The sequence below is a fragment of the Etheostoma cragini genome, chromosome 10, assembly GCF_013103735.1.
Source record: "Etheostoma cragini isolate CJK2018 chromosome 10, CSU_Ecrag_1.0, whole genome shotgun sequence".
NCBI lineage: Eukaryota > Metazoa > Chordata > Actinopteri > Perciformes > Percidae > Etheostoma > Etheostoma cragini.
The window spans coordinates 22,425,842-22,451,665 of NC_048416.1; the positions used below are offsets into that span (position 1 = coordinate 22,425,842).

General features: G+C 39.0%; 1 protein-coding gene across 1 annotated transcript in view; it reads right to left on the bottom strand.

Annotated features, from left to right (window-relative positions):
• Window positions 1–25,824, bottom strand: part of slit3 (slit homolog 3 (Drosophila)) — a 231,777-nt gene that overhangs the window by 188,214 nt on the left and 17,739 nt on the right. The window contains exons 3-4 of the mRNA XM_034883388.1: window positions 21,549–21,620; window positions 17,300–17,371 (exon numbers count right to left, since the gene is read on the bottom strand). Of these exons, the coding sequence (XP_034739279.1) occupies window positions 17,300–17,371; window positions 21,549–21,620 (144 nt within the window). The remainder of the gene's footprint in view (window positions 1–17,299; window positions 17,372–21,548; window positions 21,621–25,824) is intronic.

Consider the following 25,824-nt stretch of genomic DNA (forward strand, 5'->3'; position numbering starts at 1 on the left):
GGTAGTACACAAGTGTAACATTGTGATAGCTGCATAAAGTGTTATTCATATTACGAGTCTTTGGTGAGAGGGTTACAACTGTTTCCTTCAGTTATCACTTACAATTTCAGCCATGAAACAATACATCATTGCCAACCTAAATATAGAACTTGTAGTTTCCCACTGCTTGAGTTGTGGTATACCAACAATTAGGTAGTTATTTGACAAATTGTAACAGTGAACCCAAAGAAAAGCTTGTATCCCCGTTTTAACCATCTCAACACAAAGATGACAACATTTATCTGACCTAATGCCTACTGTAGATCCCAAACTAAGAGTGTGCCATTAGGCCAATTAGGCCACCAATACCTCAAATGTTACTTGTATCTCATAGCTACTATGGATATAAGCATCAGCTAAATATGTCATAATATTTCCTTCAGATATGTCTTTGAGATTTTTTGTTCTACAAAGGAAAATGAATCTGAACAGGAGACCCAAATCCAATAGATTAAGGATCTTATTGAGTAATGAAAGTCGCCCATCTCAAGGGGCGGCATCAAGGGTGCATTTGAAAATCTCACTTCACACAATTGGATAACACTACGACCAATAACAACAACACATGGGGTAATGTATCCAGAGCCCCATACGCTTAGCTACCAGCAAAGCTAACTGGTAGATTAAGAGAGGAGGTAGTCCACAGTGGGCTTGCTACATAATTACAAGTGTTTACTCTGATGTTGTGTTGTTCACCCCCTAGGGGGAAAAATGACTCCTCACAAAGACAAAAACACACACATAAAGTTTACCCCCTCTAACAGGACACCTTTCATAAAAACAGAATAACCACATGGGCTGCAGATTACTGAGGAATTATGTACACATGTTCCCCCTTCTGTGTTTGTGTGTTGGTGCACGCGTGTTTGCAATTTTTATCTTAATAACAACACAAAGACAATCTAATGAAAGACACATGTTTGTGTGACTCAGGCTGGATTTACTCACAGCAAATATGTAAGAAATGCCAAATATGCCCGAGAGAGTTAAATAAGAAAAAGAGAGAAACCAAACCAATAGTTACAACCGTGCGCACAAAATACAAATCTGTTCCCTTGATTTAATAAACTGTACGCAAGGATTCATAACCCGTGCTCTCGGTTTTATAAATGTGAGCAAAGTACTGAAGACATTCAAAGATTCAAACTTCTAGGATCAATTACTCTATAGCGAAATTATATTAAATCACAAATGACACATCTTTCCTAACCTAGTGAGGTTAACAACTAATTTTTATCAAAACGAGTCCTCCAACCTGGAGAACTAGGATTGGTCTCTGGTAGCAGCCGGCGGTGCTTAGGGACCGTCTAAAAACTACAACCAACACAAAAATATCTATTAATTTAACGGTTAAATAAGGTAGTGTCTCCAAACTTACCTCAATTATAACTTGTCTCCTCCTAGTTGTACTACAGAACTTACTGTTCAAAATATTTTTTTTGCGCGGTTTAGTTTTTTATCTCAGGTGACCCCAGGAGAGCGCCTATGACACTGAACCAAATGCTACGAAACCCCTAATTGTTGAGCCCGATCATTTATCCTAAAACACAAGACTTTTCCAAATCTCATTTCATGCTTTACAGACATTTTTTTAACAAGATTATTTAATTAGTTTGCCAACAAAAATATGCAACCAGACTTAGTTCATTGCCTATGAATGCATGTGCAATCTACCAGACAAACGGACATATGTCTGATCCATCTGGGGTTGGCATGAAGCATAGTTGTGCAAAAAACACACACACACACACACACACACACGCACGCACGCACGCACACACACACGAGATGGTAGGATCAGTGAGCACCTTGTCAGTGAGGTGGCATAAATGTGTTTATATGCATGTGTAGATTTGTGTGTGCGTGCGTGCGTGTATGTAGACATGTTCATGCTCTTGTCAGCCAAAACTCCTCAGCAGTGTGTCCAACACCTTGTAAAGAAGGTGTACTGTGTCTGCTCACAAAGAGAGTGAGCGATTTTTATTCATTTTTCCTTAGAAATCTTTGTTTTCTTCCCAAACAGTGTTGTAAAATTGTGACATGATTGGCAGTTTGATCACCAACAGTTGTGGTCGTGGGTTTGATTTTTTTTAAATTTCCCTCTAGACTATCACTGAACTATCACAGTTCCCATCAAGCAACTTGATGTAACCAATACCTCCATTTCCAGACACAAGAGGGGGAGTTCTTATGATCATGGGGCTTGTAATTCAAAAAGAGTAAATGGAAAAACAATATAATTACAAAATATAGGATGAAACTACCAGCCTCTGTCTGTGATTGCCACATATGTTTATGGTAAATAAATAGCACTAAATTATTGCGTAATTGCTACTAGATCCCTTAAGTTAGACAAATCTGTTGTGAATCAGCCCATTAATCCTCTTGCAGAACTGGAGGAGCTAAAGCAGTTGCAGCAAGGCAGTGGAAACGCAGCCAAGGAGCGACCAGTGACATCATTTCTTTAGTGACCACTTGAAAGTGGCCACCAGGCAGTGGGTGGCGTGGACTTCTGTGGCGCTCGGCACCACTTGACGCCTATGGATGTTTATTTAGCTTGGTCTATCGCTGATACTAACTGGTGCAGGCATTTATTTGCTCTCCCTCTCTTTGAGTCTTGATCTCCGCTCTCACTTGGTGTCTGTGTATCAGGAGCTTGCTTAGTCATTTCCTCCGTGCCCCACTACAGCATGTGTCGCTCACTCCGTCTCACTGTTAACAACATGATGATTCTATGTGTTTGTAGCTTTAACACGCTCTCTTTCTCTGGGTCTTTTTCTGTCAGCCTGTTGCTCCCTTTTTTTTCCACAGACACTTCTCTTTTTGCTGTGTCTTTATCTACTGTATGAGTGCATTTACATGGACTAGGTTACTCTTGAATAGCTGATGTCCGAAGTAATCGGATTTCTTCAATGTCAAGTAGACAAGAAATCTGATTTTCATATTCAAGGTAGGGGATTATAGAAACCAGATTTCCCCAGACAGATTTGTCCCAGTGAAAGCCAGTTCTTGGCCATGTACAGTACATGTGTAAGCAGGTGCCAATGTGACACATTTGTGCTGTAAGGAACATCTGTACACTCTCACTGCTGTGCTCACTTTGTTACTGTGCTGGGGGTTTAAACGCTCAATCTCAGAAGCAACCTCCTCTACCACTCAGACACTTAGATTGGGGAGAAATCAGACTACTGACATGCGGCATGTACATATGAATTTAATGTAACCAGGTTACTACAGTGCAAAATGCATTTTTTGATGTCCGTCCTAGTGTGACTTGTATGTTAATGTTAATGATTATGAATGTAAATGATTGATAATGAATGTCTTGCTAAACCTTTTCTTTTTCATCTCGTCACTCTTTTTTTGTTCCTCTCTTTCATTTTGTCTTTTCTCTTCCTCTCTCTTCCTCCCTGTCCTTTTCCCTCCCTGTCTTTGTGTCTGTTGTGATCATTTTTCTTCTTTCTCTCTCTCTCGGTATGTGTCTCTACCTTCACAGTTTATTTCTCTTTTGTCAGTGTTAGTAACTGCAGCTGGCTGTTTATTGACGTTCAGTGGTGGAGACAAACTTTTCCACACTTCAAACATTCCTCTGCCATAATCATCATCTCCTGCTGGCACTTGAAATTTGTTTTTCTTTCTCTCTCACATTGATTCTGTCTCCTTTTGCACTTTTGTGCCAACTACCTATTGAAGTGGCCATTTACTGAAACCACAATGAATATCATGAATACAGTATACCAACAATGTAGAATACTATTTTGTGTGTGTGCCTGTGATGTTTTCACAAAGCCCTAATCAACTTTCTAAATTATTATGCATACCGGTAACCATACAGCTATCACAACTTATTTTTGCTGCAACAAGGCTACAGCTTCTACCAATTAATGAGGCAGTAAATCAGTGTTTATTTCAGTTAGAGCCAACACAAGGTTTCTGTTTAATCTAAAATATAATGAACAATCTGGTATGTGGCCGTGGTAAAAACAGAATAATCAACTTTTAGCTGAAAATAAAACCTGCTGGAGTAAAAACCCTCTCCCAGATGTCATTTGGTTTCTGTCTTATATTTGTTTGTTGTTTAGTTCATCCTTCTGTCCACCATGTACACCACCAGCATTTCCAAAATTAGATAATTTAACCTGACGGAGATTAAATTATTAAAGCTGAAAAAGAGCTAACAGTTGTTTATTGCAAAAGCCTCAAAGTACAGGTTTCAGTGGAGAGTTTTTTACACTGTGTTCATAGATTCAAAGAATCAGTTCTGTAGGACATTTATCCCAATATTCACTTTTAAAGCTGCAGAATTTTCAATAGATAATGTTAAACTGGATAAACTTTGCAGCAATAGTACAAAAGTAAAAGCAATCTACAGTTAATCTGTAATAGCTGGATGTGTAACAGTTCCATTGTTTTATTCTGGAGCGGCTGTGTTGTCTTGTGGGCCTTATAAAGCGAAGCTACTGATTAGCCGGCATGACGCTGGAGCCTATTGTCTTGGACTGAGGCAGAAAGCTATCACAGGCACGCTGAGACACACACAGGGCTATGGGGTTATACCACAAGCGTGACGCTGCGCTTGTAAAAGTGACCAAAATTCAAGATGACAAGTTTACAGAGGACAATGTGTGCGGCCCAGCGTGCGCACACACGCACACACACATACACACACACACGCACACACACACTCACAAACACACACACACACACGCACACACTCTTTCTTTGCTCTTGAGTGCATTGTGTTTTACTGTCTTTACTCTTATTTCTAAATATATGTTTCACTTCTTCTCTCCACACCACACTTGACATTTGTCATTGCAGTGTCAAGTCAGTCATGTCAAGTGTAAGAGTTTAAAAGTATTTTAAGATGCATTTAGCTTACAGGGAAGGACATACACACAACTGGTAGAAGATGAGGATATTTAAATTCAGCAAAGGGGTGTCTAACAAATGTGGAAAACACACTGCTTTTTGGGGTCGTACTCACTCAAGGCATGCCCATACATAAACTCTTACACTGGAAGTTACGTCAGAGTGCAAAATCGAATGCCCCTGCTATACAAACCTCACAAATAACTATGACAGGTCATTGGATGTCTGCAACTTACTTTCAAATGAGTTACCCTTTCAAAACCAAGGTTGTGTGAAAGACTGTAAGAAAAGGAAAAAGAATAGATAAGAGGAAAGGGCACAGCAAGAAAATAGAATTCCTGGTTTCATATGTCTTTGTTTAAACACAAGAATGCACATTCATGCTTCACTTGTTTAGTTCACACTAGCACAAACAGCTAATACTACAGTATGCCTCTCTTACACACAAACACGCATACACACACAGTGACATCAACACACGTTTTCTGCCGTGAGAAAAATTCTCATTCCAAACAAGATAAACCCTCATGTTTGTAACTTGATTTGAACAACATACACAAACTGTCATGGCTTTTTAGGATCTTTAATTATCTTTCCCACCCTAAAAATAACTGTCTCCCACTCAGTTATCTTTTCCTGACAAAATCTGCCTCTTTTTTCCATTGCAGTATGCCTTTATTTGGGCAGGTACTGAGTCTGCAATAAACCTCTCTTCATAAGCAACATAGTTGATAAGACTTAAATTCAATTGTGATTTTTGTAGACAAGATTTATACCTGATGTTAAAACTGTTAATGTTTTCTTTTTACAGTAATGTAAACCAACAAATGTAGCGCTATTGATGTTCAAAGCATTGTGTTTGAGTTCAACAGGTGGAGTCTCAATAGTTACATAAAAACTTAAGTTTCAGTAAGCTTAAGCTTCATGTTTCAGTGTGTGCTTTTGTTTTAGAGTCAGAGAGAGAGAGAAACTGCACATATACTGTGTGTGTCCGTGTGTATTTGTATGTGATATATATATATAGGTTTAGGTTTTTAAGTGGCTTTGTGGCGCTCTGTATTTAGAGTAGAACTGGTTAAATCTTCTCTCACCCGATTCATGTGGCTGACTCTCTCTCTCTTCTCTCTCTTTCTCTCTCTCTCTACTTCTGCTGAGTCTTTCATTTCCTCCATCTTTACTCTACTCTCTCCTCTCTATTACACAATGTATGTACTGTAAATTCAAATCCCTCCATCATAATTTCTTTATTTTTGTCCACACATCTATATTCAGTGCTCGAAGAGAATGACAATGAATGTCAAGTAGGTCTTCTGACAAACGTAGGTATTCTAATGTACTCCCTTTTGTTTGTGTGTATATCTGTGGGGAAGTTGTTTGGCTTTTAAAGTAATTTACAGTCATTTATTTCCCTCTTTCTATTTCATGACAACCACCATTACCACTATACCACTAGTGAATATGCAGCTTTCAGGATCTCTCAAAATAAATGTCCTTCTTTGTTGCAATCACTATAAACACTGAGCAAATGGTTGACAATTTAAAGGAAAACCCAACACAAATTGCAATGTGTTGTTTCACCATGAGCCACGCTTTACTTCTCCTTGGCATAGATTCATAAAGTCTCTAAAGCTGAACACCATTCTTACAAAAGTTATTATTTGGAGTTTCAATGCTATGTCTCAGTGCAACACACATCGGCAGATATTTTTGATATAATACTGCTACAGTAATCTGCATTGTTCCTACAACATTACTCTACTATGAGATTAAAAGGTGCAACGTAAACCCTTATTATACTGTTATTAAAACATTGGTCTCATGTCTAATTGTTACATTTGCTGTGATAGCTTTGTCACCATGGAAATTAAGATGATTTGTGGCCTCTGTTGTGCATCTGTGGTACTGTTGATGGAAATATTTCTAAAATGAAGACCACATTTCCCATTAACCCCAGTGCTTAGATCTACAGAGAGGGTCTTTGGCTGTTAGGCTGGTTAGTCAAAGGCGTTCTCTTAAAAGGATAATAATGTTGGGAATGATTTTTAAAATGCCCTATAATCTGAGCAAGTGGGAGCATGTAGATGTTGAACAGAAGAGGCCCAAAAATGGAGCCTTGGGGAACTCCACGTAAATGTTTAACCAATCAACACAAAGTAGTTCCTATCATTCCAAATTGGTTTGAACCAATGTGCAAGAAAAACTTCCTAAGCAGTTTAAGAAGATCAGAAGTTAATATCGTCACTATTATTGGGTTATTTAGGTGTATTTAATGTACATAGTCTTAATATTGTTTCAGTAAGAAACATACCATGAAAACAAAAAAAGTAAATATGTTACAGCTACTAGTTTTCTAACTCTTAATTCAGTTGAGAAAAAGTTGCAAAGCATGCGAGAGCCCGGGCCTTTGCGTGAATGTGTATTTATGATAGCGAGACCGATGAGGAGAAAAAGAAAAAGCGACAGAACTGGTTCTTGCTTGTTTGTGTCTCTCCACCGTGCGTGGGTCGATGTGTATGTCTGTAGTGTTTCTGTAAGTGTGTGTGTGTGTGTTGTGTGTGACAGTTAGATACAGACAGTGTTTGGTGGTCATTCCATGTGTGTATAACTCTGATGAAATAATAGTTTGAGTTCATTTGTAACAATCAGACTTTACGTAAACAGCATAAATCACAAGTCTAACTTCTGACATACACACACATTCAATATTACTCTCGAGACACCAACATGTGTCTGCCCATGTGTGTGTATGTGTGTGACATTAGCCAGTTCCAACCATAAAGTTGCTATGTCGACCTCCCACAAAGTCTCTCTCGCACACACACACACATACAATAAAACAATTCTACTGACTTTCAGTCATTAAACCCACAATATGTTTAAAATGTAAAGGAAAGTTAGTCAAGGCTAATGATGACACCAGCTGATTAACTTTAAGTCACACTTAAATCGTCTCATTGACAAGTCCTTATTAGGTGATTTGTTAAAATGAAACAACTTTTGACTTTACCTCTAAAATTGATTGCTGCAAATTACATTGAGCTATACTTATCCCCAGATGAGAACATCAGCATTGGATGATTCTGCAAAACCCTGGATTATGCTCAATGACAAATGTTTTCTTAATACCCAATGCAAACATTTTTGTCCTTGACATTACGGTTAATGAGAAGACCCAAACTCTGGTTAGCTGCATGAAAGCCGTGAGCTTTGCGCCCATCCACCACACTGTTACTTTCTACCTTGCCACTTTCCACCTTATCAGATAAAAAGCCCTTTCCTTGCTGCATTGACGTTAAATGCCAATGTATAAACATTATACGTAAATTGTGAGGTTCGGCATTGCCTAATATAGATGTAATTCCTAAGAATACTGGCCTGTTTAAGTTTTGTAGTTCCGCAGGACTTCCCCGTTAGTGTAGAGTTGCATTTAAAAAAGAAGCCCATTAGGGAATCCTGTTAAATATGTAACTTTTTGCGGACACACACATACATGTACAGACACAGAGAGGTTTTAGTACTTTTTGACCCCACACTGAGCTGGAGCTTTGATTTATACTGACTGTAGGACAACAAGTCACCTCAAAAGTAAATAACCTGGAAACACTGTTTCCCAGAATTCAAGAGGAGATAGAAGACAGACACCATTAGATGACATCACTATAACTTTAGAACAGCAGTTAGACTGTAAGTCAGGTTTCAACTGCTCCAAAACTTGAAATCAGATAGCTACCACTTGAAAATGTTCTTGCAACATTATTAACAGCATGAAATTAAATCAAACTGATATTTTTAAAACATTAGCTAACATCACAACACATATGACAAAAACATAAATAAATCCTAAAAAAAAATTATATTATTGGGATATTGGTACTGTTCATCATAGGGGAAACTTAAGTTCAGGAAATATTTTAGCTAGGTTAAATATTGTTGCATTCCTTTCTTTCCCTTGCCGTGATCATCACTGGATTTCAGTTTGACCTTTGCATTGCAAGTATGTCTTTCTACCCACTAATTCAAATTGTTCCCCGGGAAACCCTGAAAAAACTGTTTAAAACAAGCAGTCTCAAGTTATAGTATAAAAAGTGCAACAGACAAACTGAAAGCTTTGTTGAGGAAAGAATCTGTCTTTTCTATCATCGTAAACATATGAATGTAATTATGGAGGACATTACATTTGTTTAGTGGTTTGAATTTTTTTTAGTGATGAAGTGTAGTGTGTATTCAATTCCACTGGGCTTTTACAACTGAAACCCATCCTGTCAACACACACAAAAAACACACAAGGAGGACAGTCGCCTGTTGCCAGGTTTTTAAAAACATCCTTAAGGGATAATGAAGCATCTCAAATCACAGCCAAATCATTAGTCTGATCTGTAAGAAGGAAAAAAAGCTTAACAATCAACAAAAGCTTCGATTCTCTTAAAGCTCCTACTGAGAGAGAGTCTCTACAAGGCTTTTTTTGCCTCCAGTCTCCTCTTATTACCAATTTTTCATTTTAGTGTCTTTTCCTCTACATCCTTTTCCTGTCCTCACCTGTCACCCAGGCTTGTTTTCTCTTTTTTTTTCCTGCTTCTATTCTCCCATTCCCCTTATGCCTCTCATCTACCTCCTCCTCGCCCTCACTTCTCTTCTACATCTCTCTCCTCCTCCTTCTCCTCCTCCAACTTTCCAGGGAGCCTAGTCTGTTTTTGATTAACGTTCTCATGTAAACTTAAATTGTGATTAAACAAACACTGTGTGAGTGCATTTGGCACTGTATCAAGTTTGCCTCTCTCTTAAATATATGTGCACATACACATACACAGTCACACACACACACAAGCACAGACGCAAAGCCAGAGACATGTATATAAGTAGACATGTGCTAACAAATGCACACCGTATACAAACATAAATATATAACATAAATATATGCAGACGCAAGCAGAGATACAAATTACAAAACTATGCGTACACATTCAGCATGCATAAAAGACCATGCATAAGAATATACACACATGCTCTGTATTCAAATTCATATACTGTATAACCTAATTGCACACATTAAGACATGCAACCCAAACTACAATCACGTACATGAGCACACATACAGTACATACAGATAGATATGCAATATGTGCCTACACATATCTCTATCGCCCGTTAGAGTAAACCGGTCAAAAGGAAAGTCAGTGAATTTTAACTGTATGTACTAGCAGCTCCGTGGCGATGCTTCCCATTCCAACTCACCTTTATTTGCAAGGTTAAATTACTACCACATGCAGTCTCTGTGCTATTTCAGTGTAAGCACATAAAAATTCTTTGCCATGAAAAAGAAAAAAAAAAATGCTACAGGCCCCCAGCCTCCCACAAACATTTCATAGGTTCTGGCCCTGCAGCGAGCTAGCTAGCTTGTGGCTAAAGTAGGCAGCTGAAAGAGAAAGGTGTTGCTGCTGTGAACTTTAAGACTGCCTGGTTGATGAATTCACCCTGCTCACTCTTTTTTTATTCACACATCCGCAAAGACACACATAGGCCAACATAGAGCTTGGCGATATGGAAAAAATCATAAATCACAATATTTTGGACCAAACACCTCAGTATCAATACTGTAGGGTTGACTATTAGTGCTTTCAAAAAATATTTACACAATGAGAGTTTTAATAAATACTCATCAGTAATGTGGATATAATGACTAAGTGGGTAATGCATCTAATAAAACACCTAGAACAGTCTGGTACATTCAGAAAATGATACCATTTTACTGTAATGCAGCCTTTAAAACCAGAAAGAGACAGCACGTATACTATATTACAATATGATATCCAAAATCTAAGACTATATCTAATTTTGTATCACGATCGCAATATAATATCAATATATTGCACAGCCCTAGGCCTACACACAGAAAATAAATTACTTTTGGCCTTTTAACTGCTTTCACAGCAAGATAGACAAACTTAACATATGCATTCTAATTCATAAACTTTACAAATGAGTGTGTAAGATTGAATATTCAAAAATACTTTTTTAAGATGAAATACATAAATTTTGGCACACACCCCAACATGGACAGCAGTCAAAGCAAATGTAACAAAGTCATTTTAACAGCAGGTTGTTCAATAGGCCTAAATGAAAACAATTTTATTTTCATCTTCCCGCTGTCAAAGAACAATGTCATTGAACCAATAAGTGTGTATGTGAGTGACAAAGACCTGGGAAACAGTTACAAACAAACATTAATTGCCATGTGTAATGATCTTTTCTTTTATTCAAATGGACTGCTGTCACAGTGATCATTTCTGAAGTATGTGTCCTGCACATGCATACCTGTAAAAAGCTAATTACAGATTGCGTATAAATTGCCAAGAAATTGACTTTCTACAGGAGAAATCTAACTGGGGAAATCGGGTTTCTTTAATCCTCTACAATTATTTAACAAACCAAGTTTCTTGCTCCAACTTATGGCAAAAGCCAACATTAATCCATTTAATCAAGTTTATATCAATGCACAATAACTACTTTAATGTTAAAACATAATTTAGAAAGAGCATGAAGGAATGTATGAAACTTTGGAAATAGGACTTCTCCTGGTTTTTTGAAATCTCTTGAATTATCCCGATATCATTTGCTTTCTCCCTCTTTCTTGCTCTGTCTGTCTCGCTTTCTCTTGGGTTTCGGTATCTCTGTAGCGTATATTTATCTAAATATGTCTTGGGACAAAATCACACGGCTGTCTGGGCTGTGGAAAATGTACATGCACACACACACACCGGTAAGAGCAGCCTTATTTTAGAGGAGCTCTGGTCAGGTTTCCTCTGTAGAAATCTTCCCTTCCCCAGTGGATCTCAGTGTGGGCCCTGTGGTGCAGCTCCATCCTGGAGCCTGTGAGACTCCTGGCTCCAGAACACCCAGTGCCATCTCAACCTACTGGCATGTTTTCCCTCGTTTTAGGAAGCAATTACCTTGCGGAAAAGTTTTAAGATTAAATGTAGTAAGTAAGATTGAGAGTGTGTGTGTGTGTGTGTGTGTGTGCGTGTGTGTGTGTGAGAGATACACTTATGCGTTTCTCGCCAGCACCCAGTGGCTTGAAGGTCAAACAAAGGGCTGGAGCCTAGTGACAAGAAAACAATCTTATAATTCCTGACAGCAATACAAATACCAGAGCTGCTTGTTCTGTTTGTGCGTAACTGAAAGAGAGAGCCTATGGAAAACAGGAAAATGGCAATGAAAGTAAATAAGCCCATGGTGAAAAAGAAGACATAGTCTCACAGGCCATTCCCACCAATCGCCACTGAACCCAGTCTGTCTTAGCCAATCACTGGACACACAGAGTACACCCACTTCCTGTAACACTAACCGTAACATTCCAGCAGGTAAACTATGACAGTTGCCTCTAAATGGACAATTAGCCAAGATTAAAGCCAACCTCCTCGTCTTTCTCCATTAACTTAATTAGGAGGAAAAGACATCTCAAATGACCCCCCGCTCCCTTCAGCTTTCCTCCCGCTCTCATTCCTCTCTCTCTGTCCAGCTTCTTTCCCCTGACAACCAGCAACGTTGTATTTACAGTAACTGGGAAGCGCCTATACTTTCACATCTGGGAGCTCCATTGAAGCATCTGGAGGTTAAGTGCCTTGCTAAAGGGTAACTTAATGGTGCTGAAGAGTATGTCTCATTATTGTCCATTCATTAGTGCAGGGTTTTAGTCTGGCAACCTTCGAGGTTATGATTTGTTGATTATTAGACTCAAGTCGTCCCTTTTCCTTCCGCTACATATCCAGTCTCTTATTCGTAAGCTTTAGGAATGGAATCTAATTCTGTTATCCAGACTGGCCCATAGTGAGTGAACATGTAGAGATGAAACCTCATACTCAAGGACCCTTTGATTGGGAAAACTCCTTACCAACATCCCTCTGGACAAGAACTACCTTCTGTTTTTATTAAGCCTCCAAAAACCCTTTTAGGCTGAATGTTTGGCTTCTGGTATACCTGCTGTGATGCTTTTCATAGGGTGCAGTCAGGACATTATGGGAGCGCAGCAGTGTTAAAAACTGGAAAGAAGCTGAAAACTGAAAAGACACAGGAGTTTACAAGCTTTACTACACTACAGCAGGGTATCAGACTAAAATCTGATAGATTGTTGGGTTACTGGTTCTTTTGTCAGATGTATTATTGTTTACATTAGCTTCTACATTGCAGATTAATTTATTTATTTGCAATATTACATTTGCAAATTTAACATTAACATGAATGTAAATACAATTTAAAACATTGTGTAAAAGAAGCACAAGTAGAGAAGAGTCAATAAGTCAGCCAACTCAGTCAGAACCACTTAATCTCACTGACATTTTATAGTAGAGTTTGGCTATATTCTGAATGATCATGTTATGATCTGTTTCTGAATGATCATGTTATGATCTATTACTTATTCTGTTTTTTGTTTTTGTTATTTGTGTCTGTTTTGTTTTGCTTATCTTGTTTGTATATGTGCAATGATTTTTTGTGTGTTTGGTATCTTGTCCAGGACCCCCTCAAAAACAAGATGGTACATCTCAAGGAGTTATCCAAATAAAGAATTTCAATAAAACACACAGAGGGTTCTGCATCCTTACAGCCAGACAGTGCTTTTATTTCAGTGTCCATATATGTTAAAACATGGTCAAAAATCAACTCCTGGGTTATCTTACACTCAGCGTTTGAGGGCCTTGAAGTGGTGAAGGAAAAGGGGAAATATCTCTTAAGTCTGACATTACTCTCATTTTTCTTCTTCATCGCACCCCTCTCCTCTCATGCAAACCAATCAACTGTAACAGGACCCTTTTTAATGGGGGAGAATGATGCTGCTTCTTGAGTATCACTGGCAGTAAACCAGCGCTGGTCCAAATGCAGTCGGCCCTCCACGCAACATACACTCACACACAGGCATGCACACATAAAACATGCTCTCACACACACACACATACACACACACACACACACACACACACACAAACTATCAGAGCAGAAAGTGAAGATAACAGGATGAGGATCAGTCTGGGGCAGTGTTATTAGGCAGGAGACTAACAGCCATCAAGTCACTTAGCAAAGTAAACCTCCCTGATACACCGTGATGTGCACTGATGCACAAAAGCCCTTCAACCCAATGACTTGCATTTTTCCATTTGAGCCATCATGATTGATGCTTTTCAAACCAGAAATCCATTGCTTTTCTAGTAAATGTATTCTGTTCAGAACTTTGTATTAGTGTGTGTTGTTAGTGTGAGTCTGGGTGCCTGTGCTGTGAGCCCACAGTCTCTGCAACTGTGGTGGGAAACAACCACAGACTGCACATAATGAAACCCACAGACTCCAGTCCACAATCCATCTATCTCGCCATCCCTATCTCTATTTTCCCTCCCCCCTACTGAGCACCTAGGGGGGTCACTAGGACTCCAATCTCTCCATCCATACCCGCTCCCTTCATCTTCCACCACCATCCTTTCATCCATCCATCTCCCTCCTTCACATGACCTCTCCAATACCACTCAATGATCTGTCCTTGTCAGGCACTCACCAGCCCCACAAGTACTGCTCAATTAATACATTTTCTAAAAAAAACACAAAGCCACTATCTTTGATTCTACAGTAGCTTTGAATCATACGCTTCATCTCGGCAGGATCCAAGACTCCAAATGCTTGTCCAGCTTCTTCCTTCTCCTCCAGTCTCCAAACCTCAGACCACAGGGCTTTAATAGGAGGGTTAAGAGGTAATTCCTATCACACTGCCATCATTTAATATCTAACCAAGGCTGACAGAGAGGAAGGTTACGAACCCAAACCAGAAACCCACTAGCAAACCTCCCTGTCTCCTCCTTCTAAGTCCCCTACTGATATTCTCTCTTTTAGTATCCCTCCCTCTAACTTTTGCTCTTTTTCTGCTTTTATTCTACCTCCATTTCTTTCTTTCATACACGCTCTCTCATCTAAATACCTGGCTATTTACATTACCACCACTTCTTTAAAAGGCAGAAAAACATAGTGTTGATGGGTTAAAAAGCACGAAAAATGGACGACAAAGACCAGAAAAGTGGAAAAAATAAGGAGGGAACTCCAGACACTGTAATTTAGATTGTGCTGATGGCAAAGTGGGGATATAAAGAACATGAGATTTATAATGCTAAGTTTGGAGCACGTTCACCCTTTCCACTCTCGTACTGAGTTGTCTGAGAGCTCTATAGGGATCCATATTCAACCGGCAATGAACAAAAGCTATCGAGACCTATTACGAGTTTTAGAGAATATTAATCGGATGGAAAGTGGAGGCAAAACTAAAATTGTCACCCATGAAAAACAAGAGACATAGGAGGTAAACATAGAAAGAGTGTGCGGGATGGAGTATATGTGTTTGCATCCTTCACTGTGTGGGTCCCTGATGTTCACATGAGGAGATATGACTGTGTGTGATCCTAGAAGCCACAGTTGACGTAAATCACAATTTGCTTTCAGCCATCTACTTTGCTGTCTTCAGCGATACATCACGCATCACCACAAATATATGAAACACACGATCCAGAGTTTTAAGTAGAGGTTTCACAGCGTGCACCCCGCTGAGAAGATTTCATCTTTCTGTGGCTATTTTTGCCAACACAGGAGATTAGATTGAGAAAGTGCTGCAGAAAATACAATTTATTGCCATCATCATAAACCACCATTATTGATACTATGTGTGTTGTTTTTGTTCCTTTCACTTGGTTTCAAAATAAAAGTTTAGACGACAAAACAGTATGTGTTTTTTAAAGACGGTCTTCTAAAAAAGTAAAGAAAAAGGCAATGTAACATAGATTACACGGTTAGTTTTAAAATAAATTCCCCAATTGAAAGATATTGTAAGGTAGCATTTGTCTACTAAGAGCTGTAACTTTTAAAAATCAGTATTTTTTAAATGAACAAAATCACTGCCTGCCTGCTAGTAACGTGGCTGTGAATGTTTGTAAGATGTTCCTTCACAAAGGACGGCATCCAGCATTGAGGAGGAGATAACATGTTTATGTAGTTACGATGTGGCAAAGCTATGACTGTTGGGAACATATCAATGGCGTAGAAGTGGATTATGTCACAGTAGTCATTTGAGACATTTCTTAGGATATTTTGATACATTATGGCACAGCACTGGCTCTGGTTCTGGTTACACTCTTGTGAACCCAAGCTAACTATAACTGCTGTTATTTGTGAAGACCTAAGCTAAAAAAAACACACACACACATTTTCAAGGCTGAAAGGCATTGCATTTTCGATACTCAAAAGCTTTTCAGTGGAGTATTTTTTTTAATTTGAATCGCTGTAATTTGTTTTTTGATTTCTTAAAACGGCTCAAACTTGTGCCAAAAACAGACAAAATCATTCACAGAAGAATATTGTTTTGAACAAAGAAAGGTTACAGTAGCTTCCAACGCGTTCATGCCTCATGGAAACATTATAAAAGAGAGTGAGAGAAGTGCGAAGTTTAAGGTCCCAGTGCGAAGTTTTCCCTATCCTAACACCTTGCAACACACACACAAAAACACACACACACGCACACACACGCACACACATACGCACACACACACACTTATATGCAGATACGTAATATTAATATATACATAAGCTCTAGAATGCACACAATAATGACTGCAGACATACAGTCAAAAGAGGCACACACACACACACACACACACACACACACACACACACACACACACGTACAGTGTATATCACTAGCTTTACTTGAAGGCAGCCCAATATAAACAGCCATAAAGTTTAGAAGGTGTTTCAACCTTCAACCTAGGCTGACAGAGACTCTCTGAGGATAAGACAAATAGAAAACCTGAGTGGAAAGAAATAGTGCAGACAGAGAGAGCACAGGGGAGGAAAAGGAGACAGGGTGGGTGCACCAATGGGACTGAAACACAAGGAGGGGGGGAGGGAGATTCTGTCTGAGAATGTAAGATGAAAAAGGGAGAGAAGGAGGGCAAGTGGGAGGCTTCACTGCATCAGTATGACCTGCTCTTACACTCTGAATGCGCTGGGAAAACTCTATATTCTCGAATAAAAATTCCTCACAGGTCCAAGCAAAACATTCACTCAAGGCACACTTTCACCTCTTCAAATTGTGTACACACATACACACACTCTATTTCACCTCTTCACAGAGCGGCACTGTATCACCTGGCGCGGGACATGAACCCTCAACCCGGATAAAAGTTCTGACATTGCACTCTGGCCATGTTTATAAATGGATCACGTAACACATCAAAAGAAGACAGACAGAGAAAGAGATAGAGTGACAGAGGGAGAGCCAGAGAGAGAGAGAGAGAGAGAGAGAGAGAGATGGGAGATTTGAGGAAAGTAGGAGAGCGAGATGTAAAAACGCCAAAGGTGTACTCACAGCCTTCCTAGTTTGGGGTTTGACTGGAAAAGAAGCTCTGGGAGGAACTGGAGTTTGTTTCTGTTCAGGCGACTGTGGGGAGAAAAGGAGGGAGACAAAAACAGGAAATATAGTTAAATTAAAGAGGTTTTACTTTGTAAAACTCAAAGAACACAGCAGTAACAGAAAAGGGCAAAATAAAACACGCTCATAAATCACTCCGATTCATGCTTCTGTGTTGACTCAGCTATCATCAACCAGGCGACTTGATCACCTTGAAGGTCAGCGGGTTCACGGTTCAAAGGTCAAACTCGTGGGAAAACCCACCTGGTTTCCTGTGATCATGACCTCCAGGTTATCATGCTGTGTGCTGTGTGTGTGTGTGTGTGTGGCAGTTGCAGGTTATCGTGCCCTAAGCTATCTAAAGCCAGTTATCACTATCATCCCCACATGTTTTGACCTGGGAGTAGTGGTTTCTGGCGTCTTCCTATCATCTGCATGTTAAAAGATGTGTTCAGTTAAAAGAAAATGTCTTGCCTAAGTTAACATTATTCTTAGTACATTTTATTTTATTATTTACAATATTTTACAATTAGGAGGTTACAAGAGGGCTATGTGCACTACTGTGTTTTTAGTTGGCAAAAATAAGCCTTGTGGTATAGTGCCTTGACAAAAAGGCAACAGCTTTGCCCAAATATTCATACTTCATTAACATTTCTCATTAATAAAACAGATCTTGAATATAGACTTTTCAAGAAGTAGTGTCATGTGTGTGTACCCAAGATAAAGAGTCCCACATCATAGTAAAAATCTGGCAAAAAAAACTATGAGAGGCTCTTTCAGTCAAAACGTATCGATTCATTTCATTTGCAAAAGGTGATAACATGTGAAAAAAGGGAATGTTTGACTATTGCCAGCACAATTTAAAGACAATGTAATTCTTAAATATGTTATCAGACTAAGTAATGGCCAATTGGTAGAGCCAAAAGGTGTAAAAAAAAAACTTATCAGCTAGTTGGATGTGGTCACACAACCTACAAGAATACCAAAACAAATACATGAAACAACACATATTTGTGTATGCGTACAAAGTAGTTATCTTTATATGCACACAACTAAAACTAAAAGCAACAGTTGGATGGCCCGGCTTTTATTATTAACCAGATGGATCACTCTATTCTTAAGAAAAACAAGTTAAAGACAACACTTAATTAAGATCCTCTGGATGCAGTGTTCTCCAGTCTAATAGTTTTTGGTCAACATCACCACCTCTATGTCATTTTTTAATCTTGGTAATATTGAAAAGGTTTCCAAGGGACCTTTTGGGGCATTTTTCCCTGACATGCGACTGTTTCTCAACTAATATAAAATGAAAACCCGATGTCTTTTTATATACCACATGTAAAACACCATTCGCTGTTAGACTATGTTGAACTGAGTGTGAAATGAACACATGGCAATTATTTACAGAGGAATGAGAGGCAGAGTGAAAGACTGGAGAGAGTACCTACAGGTAGACATGTGTGAGAGAAATACTGTGGAAAAGAAGTGTTTAAGGTTGAAAGATGTATGTGTGTGTGTGTGTGTGTGTGTGTGTGTGTGTGTGTGTGTGTGTGTGTGTGTGTGTGTGTGTGTGTGTGTGTGTGTGTGTGTGTGTGTGTGTGTGTAAAAGCTGGGTGGGGTTGGCTGCAGCAGAGATAGATGAGGACAGCGTGAGGAGAGGGAGTGAAAGTGTTATCAAGCTACCTAAGCATTTGGCTGACAAACGAGGCATGGAGGGGAAAAAGAAAAGAAAAGGAGGATGGGGGGTCACGGGTTCACAAAGTAGAATCTGGGCAGGAGAAGACACAGACACCAACCTTTTAACCCCGTTGATAATGATAATACGACCCTGACTTTCACGTCTGTGTACACCAATGGAAAGTGAGCAACTGTCCAGAAAAAGATATCCACAATTTGAAATAATTGACCCCTGCTCCTAGAAAATAACAGCTGGCACCAAAGTAAAGTGCATAATCGGCTACTATTACAGTTATGAGTCATTTTATGATGTTCGCTCAAATAACAGTTGGTGGTTTTTATGAGAAGAATCCTTTGTGTATCTTCAAATAATAATGACAAATTTCTTTTGCTTGGAACATTTAAAATATTACCAGACCACAAGTCCATGGGCACTATATTTTCCAAATTTGGAAAGTCCAGCAGAAATGGTTTGGAGACTGCAGGGAACTAATCTCACTGGGCCATTACCTCAAATGTCCATCAATTAGTACCTTTTACAGGACTACAATTCAGTTAACCAGTACAATTTGCCCATGCAAGCCAACTTCGAGTCATTGTTTGTTTCTTTTAAAAGGCTAAACGAGGTGAATTGACCATACCCGGAACTTTACAATTCGTATGTTGACATCCATTAATAGGTTCACCCAAGATCCATGTTTTTCACATTGTGATGCCATAAATCACACAGTCTAGGCACCGTGACCTCTTACCCCTAAACTTTCACCCTGACCGCCACAGCATCAGAGACTCACATTTTAAAACACATGTCACCATGACTGAAGTAAAAAATAGAATGCAGGACCTTCATTATTATAATCACCCCAGCAGAAATTTCAATTAACAGTTTTTTTCCAACGATTGACTTTAGATACAAAAAGTCATCTGTACAGTATGTGATGTATCTTACACTTATATTAACATGCAACCTTAGCTATAAATACATTTTGTTGCACAATGTTGTCAATAAAAATAAATGCCTTCTCTTGTGTAAGTTTTGACGCACAACTGTTGGCTTTTATTACATAGATTTTGCAGAGATTCTCATAGCAAGCAAGCAAGCATCCAAAAAAATGGCGTGACGTGTATATACAACAATGGTCTGTGGCTAGTTCCGCCATGTTGGCTGCCACTTTTACACAGACGTACATTTGGCTCTGTTACTACCTCTGCTGCTGACATAATGACAGAACAACTAAGGTCCCCGTTTTGTGTCCGTAATTTTATACAAAACCGCAAGGCGGAAAAACGAATAACATTCCCGCCTTGTACAGGAAGGTGGTCTTGTTGCTTTCCAACCTCTGACCCTTCCTGACACACCGCATTAAAGAGTCTTTTAACATTAAAGCAGACTAACACCTTTCACATTCAATATCAGATATGTGATCTCCATTAAGAGACAAGATACACATGGTGCAGCCACTCAACATTTTCTGTCACCTGAACTGAATTAAGTGTCTCCCTGTATGTCTCTGCCACATGTCTGTGAAAACATCTCCCGCTTATTCTTGCTTTTGTAAAAATGTAACCTCTCCTCTTCATGGCAGGCAAAATCTTTAAATCAATATAGTCCCCCAATGGAAGCTTTCTGTTTCTGCAACACTGACGAGTTACTGATATTACGATACTGTAGAGGTACAATGTGGAAAGACAGTGGCAAATGAAATAGCCTACTCTGCTTAAATAGCTAAGAAGTTGACATAATCATATCAGTGAGGAAATTCTCAGCTTCTGTCCAAGCCCAGAAATGTGATTCAACACAGAGACAGACAGTTCCTAAGTTTAGAAATGCTGTGCTCATCACTTGACTAGCAACAAGGAGGTATGTTACATCACCGGAAAGTCACCTTTAAAAACAGATTTGACAATATAGTTGATTTTTCAGGAAATAGCGTCTAACAATACACAGTGTGTTACATTCTATTTTCACTTCATGCCACAGGATCATAAACACTGTAAGCAGTAAGATAGAAGCAAGTCCTTCTGCAGAGCTGTCTGTCATCCCTCCAACACAAAGTCATAAACATGCAGGTGTGTGTGTGCGGGAAGTGTTGTTTTGTACACTGACACCTTGATTCTGTTGACTAGAACCTTGGTGTGAGCTGACGGACACACACACACACACACGGCAACATGAGAGATTCCAAGATTGTGTGGGAAGTAGATGGACTTGGGTATCATCCATGTACTCTCTTTCTGTGACTCTGTGTGCATATTTACAGGTGCTTTACAGAATGTAGAACAGCAAGTCAAAAGGTGTGTGTATATTTGGGCAAAATGTAAAAGCAGCAGTAGTAAGTCAAATATTTGTGTGTGTAAAGTCGTGTTTGTGGGCGTGCATGTGTTTCCCAATTTGGGATACTTATGTGTGTGCGTCTTTGTAGCCAGGTGGGTTTGTTTTTACATTTCTAAAATGCCTTAAGTTTGCATCAGATGTTAGCATTTCTATCACTCACATACAACAGGTAGCAGAATAAGATGGTGTACTCACAGTCTCTCCAGCAGTCTGAGGTCTTGGAAGGCTCCTCTCTCAACAACACTGATTTGGTTGTCCTCCAGATGACTACAGTGATGGACATAAAGAGACATGAAGAACAATAGCTTTAGTAACTATCATAATTAAACAAATCAACAATTCAATAGCAATACCAGCTGAAATACTTCAGACTTTGCAGCGAATGTTTCTTATGACAAGGAGAAATACCAGTGACTGTTAACGAAGTAAGTAAGTAATGAGAATTATCAGTAACATGACATACTTGAAGTAGCCTAAGCTTTATGTACGTAAATCAAACTGAAGGACAATCATGTAGTTAGGATTCGGAATACCTATCCACAGCCAGCTTTACAGGCTAAACTGGAGGTTCAAACCAAAGGGAGAAACACCCGATAAATCTAATTTCCTGGGCAGTGCAAAAACCAGCTGCTTGCCAAAGAGAAATAGAGAAACTTCAAACATTGAGAGAGACATTTGCACTTTCCAAAGATTGGTTGTATAAACAAGAAATCAGTGTACAGAACAAATTAATCTGGCATCGAGCAATAGTTTCAATAGTTTAAGACACACAGCATCTCACACATGTCACAATCCAGTGAGCCAAAGCAAACAATTAACAACCCATCCCTCTTCCACCCCTCTGTGGATATCTTCTCTATTTCTCTCCATCTCTCTTTCCATAGCTGCTCCCAATGTAATGTGTATTCCTCTTTTTCTCTTCCCTGCTTTGTGTTAGTTGTCATATGTTGGGGTGAGCTAAGGTTTTCCAGATGGGACTGAGTAAAGGAGTGAGAACATCTCCACAGATATGCATGTTTATATTTTCTGTCTAAGGATGTTTAAGAGTGACATCTCCTAAGAGAGAAGAGGGAACGGGGAGATCGAAAGAAAAATTGTCTGATGTAAGAGGAAGAGAGGAGGTAAGAAGTAAAGGGAGAGGAAACAAATGAGGAGATAGAGAAAAAGAGGAAATAGAGACTCAGAGACCCAGAATGACAAGATGGATTGAGTGAGACAAGCAAAAACCAAGGAGGACTGAAAAAAATGGTATCAAAAGAGATGTCTGGCCTGCCATGTGGACTTTAATTTTGTGGCACAGCCTTCCTCTAAATATTCTTTCAAAGAAAATGTTTAGACATGCATGTGTATTAATCCATGGTCTGTCATCCAGGCTGAGATCTTTATACAAACACACATGCAAACACACACACACACACAAACACACATACCCACACACACAAAGATCTGTCTCACTGAAGTATGCACTTTACCTAACAACAGATTCAGACACTTACACATCCATGAACATGCACATAAAGAAATTAACTTGTGTATGTGCACATGTATAAATACATGCACACTAATTTACTCACTCCTGAGTTAATGACGCTTTAATGGTGCTCTTTTTCACCCAATAATTTACCCGTGTTTTTTTTTAAACATGAAAAAAAGATCAATAACACAAAACGTGGGTGAAAAATTAATTTGAAAACATACCATACAGTATGCAACACAACCATACAACCCCTTCTTGTTTTTGTCATTAGAGGGGTATTCTACATTAGAGGGGTGTTGTACAATGACAATATCATTTGCATATTATTCCGATTTCTTTCTCTTCAGTTTGCTGAAATTAGTTAAAACCAATCGTGTATATTTAAAAAATCTAATTATATGTATGTATATGTGTATTTCAAAAAGTATTAAGTAAAAAGTAATGGCAGCTGCAGAAAGGAGAGATTACAAGGTTTGGGAACTGCTTTCAGGAAGGAATGATGCTGAAATCGTCAGACACATCGAAGACACTGTCAGACTGTTGTTTATGACTAATTTACGAACAAGCAATGACCGAGGTGTAGCCCCGTCATCCTGCCTCCTGGACGCTCTACTCAGGAACCACCACAGGTCTAAACCAGTCAGAACACATCTGATGTGGAGAATCTCCTGATATGTGCTACATATGTGAAAGGTAAATTCCTGACAACGTCAGCATGTGATTCTCCTGACATTGTCCGCAAGTAAATCAAAACCCACATAACACTACGTATATGCGCTGTCCTGATCGAATGAATCCAGCATGTTTATTCTAGTCTAGCAGCGTTTTCTTTAGCTTGATAGAAAAGATGACTCATAAAATAAGCTAAATTAAGGCATAACTTTGAGTAACCATCAGTTTATTTGTCCAAATGAGGGATCAACCGCATGCTGATTTATTGAATGAAGTTTAGAAAGGCAGGGGATCTAAAGCCAAACACATGTGTGGGGAGTCAATGCTGGCATATTGTTCGGATGAGGTATTGTTTTTATATTGGTCTGTATCAGGCATTAGTCATCGACAGGGAAATGGAGAAAAGAGAGAAAACATGTATTGATTTCATGTGTGTGGGGCCTGGTGTTTCTAATAAGTCATTCATTCAACCATATTAGAGAGTCTTAGCAACTATTATAAAAGCACAATGATGTCATGCTACCTTATGGCAAACTCAGAGCACTTGGCGTCTGAAGGAAATACTTCAGGTTATATTAACTTCACTTGTTGTTTACAGACACTTTACCCAGCCAAATGTTCAATATCAAGTTTTCACCTAGATCTAAATGTATTTAGAATTACTCAATTTCGCCCCAGTCTGGAAGAAATCTTGCGATGTAAGTCTGCCAAAGATATTATGTAGATATTCTGTAAGTGTTGCGCATTTCTATGATTACAGCAAGTCCACTCACATTAATGAATATTCAAGACTGCTGTATTAGATTACATGTTGTTAAGTGAACACAATATGTTAAATGTGTAATCGGATTACATTAGGCTGTAAAGTGCTTTAATGAGGTCAGATACTAAATTTGAAGATTTTAAATACCAACAAATAGGTACAATTAACATAATGTATTGTACTACATGATCATTTAGCGGTTGAAAATACACCTCATAAATTGTGGTTTATGTTTGTTTTTGTGTTTATCAGAAGTCAGATTATATGTAATGGGAGTCAAGTATTTTCACACGACTAATTATCAATGATTACTAGCTTGTGTGTAACCACGGGCATCGAGGAATAATTTTTCTACAGCTATTACCCTCTCCTGGGAAGAATGATAGAAACGTTTTACTACATGTAAACCTTTCCCGTGGGATGTATGTAAGGAATGTAAGGAACAGGAATCCCAGAACTATGGGGTGTGTGTGTGTGTGTGTGTGTGTGTGTGTGTGTGTGTGTGTGTGTGTGTGTGTGTGTGTGTGTGTGTGTGTGTGTGTTTTTGTGTGTGTGTGTGTGTACTTTCTCAGACTATCCTACCGTTCCCAAGCCATCTCCTCCCCATTTATTTAAGAGATTTAGAGTGGGGAAATGTCACAGCAGTTTATCACCAACCACATAAAACGAGCTACTGGCCCACCACATGCAAACACACACACACTCTCTCTCTGTCTCACTCACACACATACATACATATACAAACATAACCTATTTTTGCAAGTGCACAGGATACACACAAACACTGTGATTGTCCCTCTCGCTTTCTCTATTTTGCTTAAACACACACACATATTCAAAAAATTTATGAAACATAAACTGACATGTGTAATCCAACATGTTCCTCACAACTATGGTTATAGATAAACAAATGCACTTACACATGCAAACACACACATGCATGAACCTATTTCCAATCCTTGGCGTAGCTTGTGCTGGGAGTGTATTTTTGTCTACTGGTCTGGTTAAAACAGAGTGTGGAGGGAAGGTGCATGCAGCCAACAGTGATTATAGTTATTATAGGCCACACACACACACACACACACACACACACACACACACACACACACACACACACACACACACACACACACACACACACACACACACACACACACACACACACACACACACACACACTTAAGCCACTTGAGATGGAAATCAATTAGGACAGCTGAGAGGAGAGCTGCTTTAGCCACCATTTGAGGCCCCAACAACAAAACAATTTCTGAGCAGATAGTATATCACAATGGAATTACCAGTTCAAGTTCAAGACACATCAAGTTAGTTCATGTTGGATATGCATCAGGCTTTAAGAGGGGGACTGTTTCCAAAGGCATTCTGGTATCTCTGGATGTTCCAATATTGCCAAACTCCCTAAATTCCCTAACTATTGCTCAGAGAGCAACATGGGAAATAAAAATGTATTCGGAGTCACATTATTGTAATGTATAATATGAACTTTGAACTGTGACTCACAATTTCTTGCTTAAAATTCAGATATTACAAACTCGTTTTCA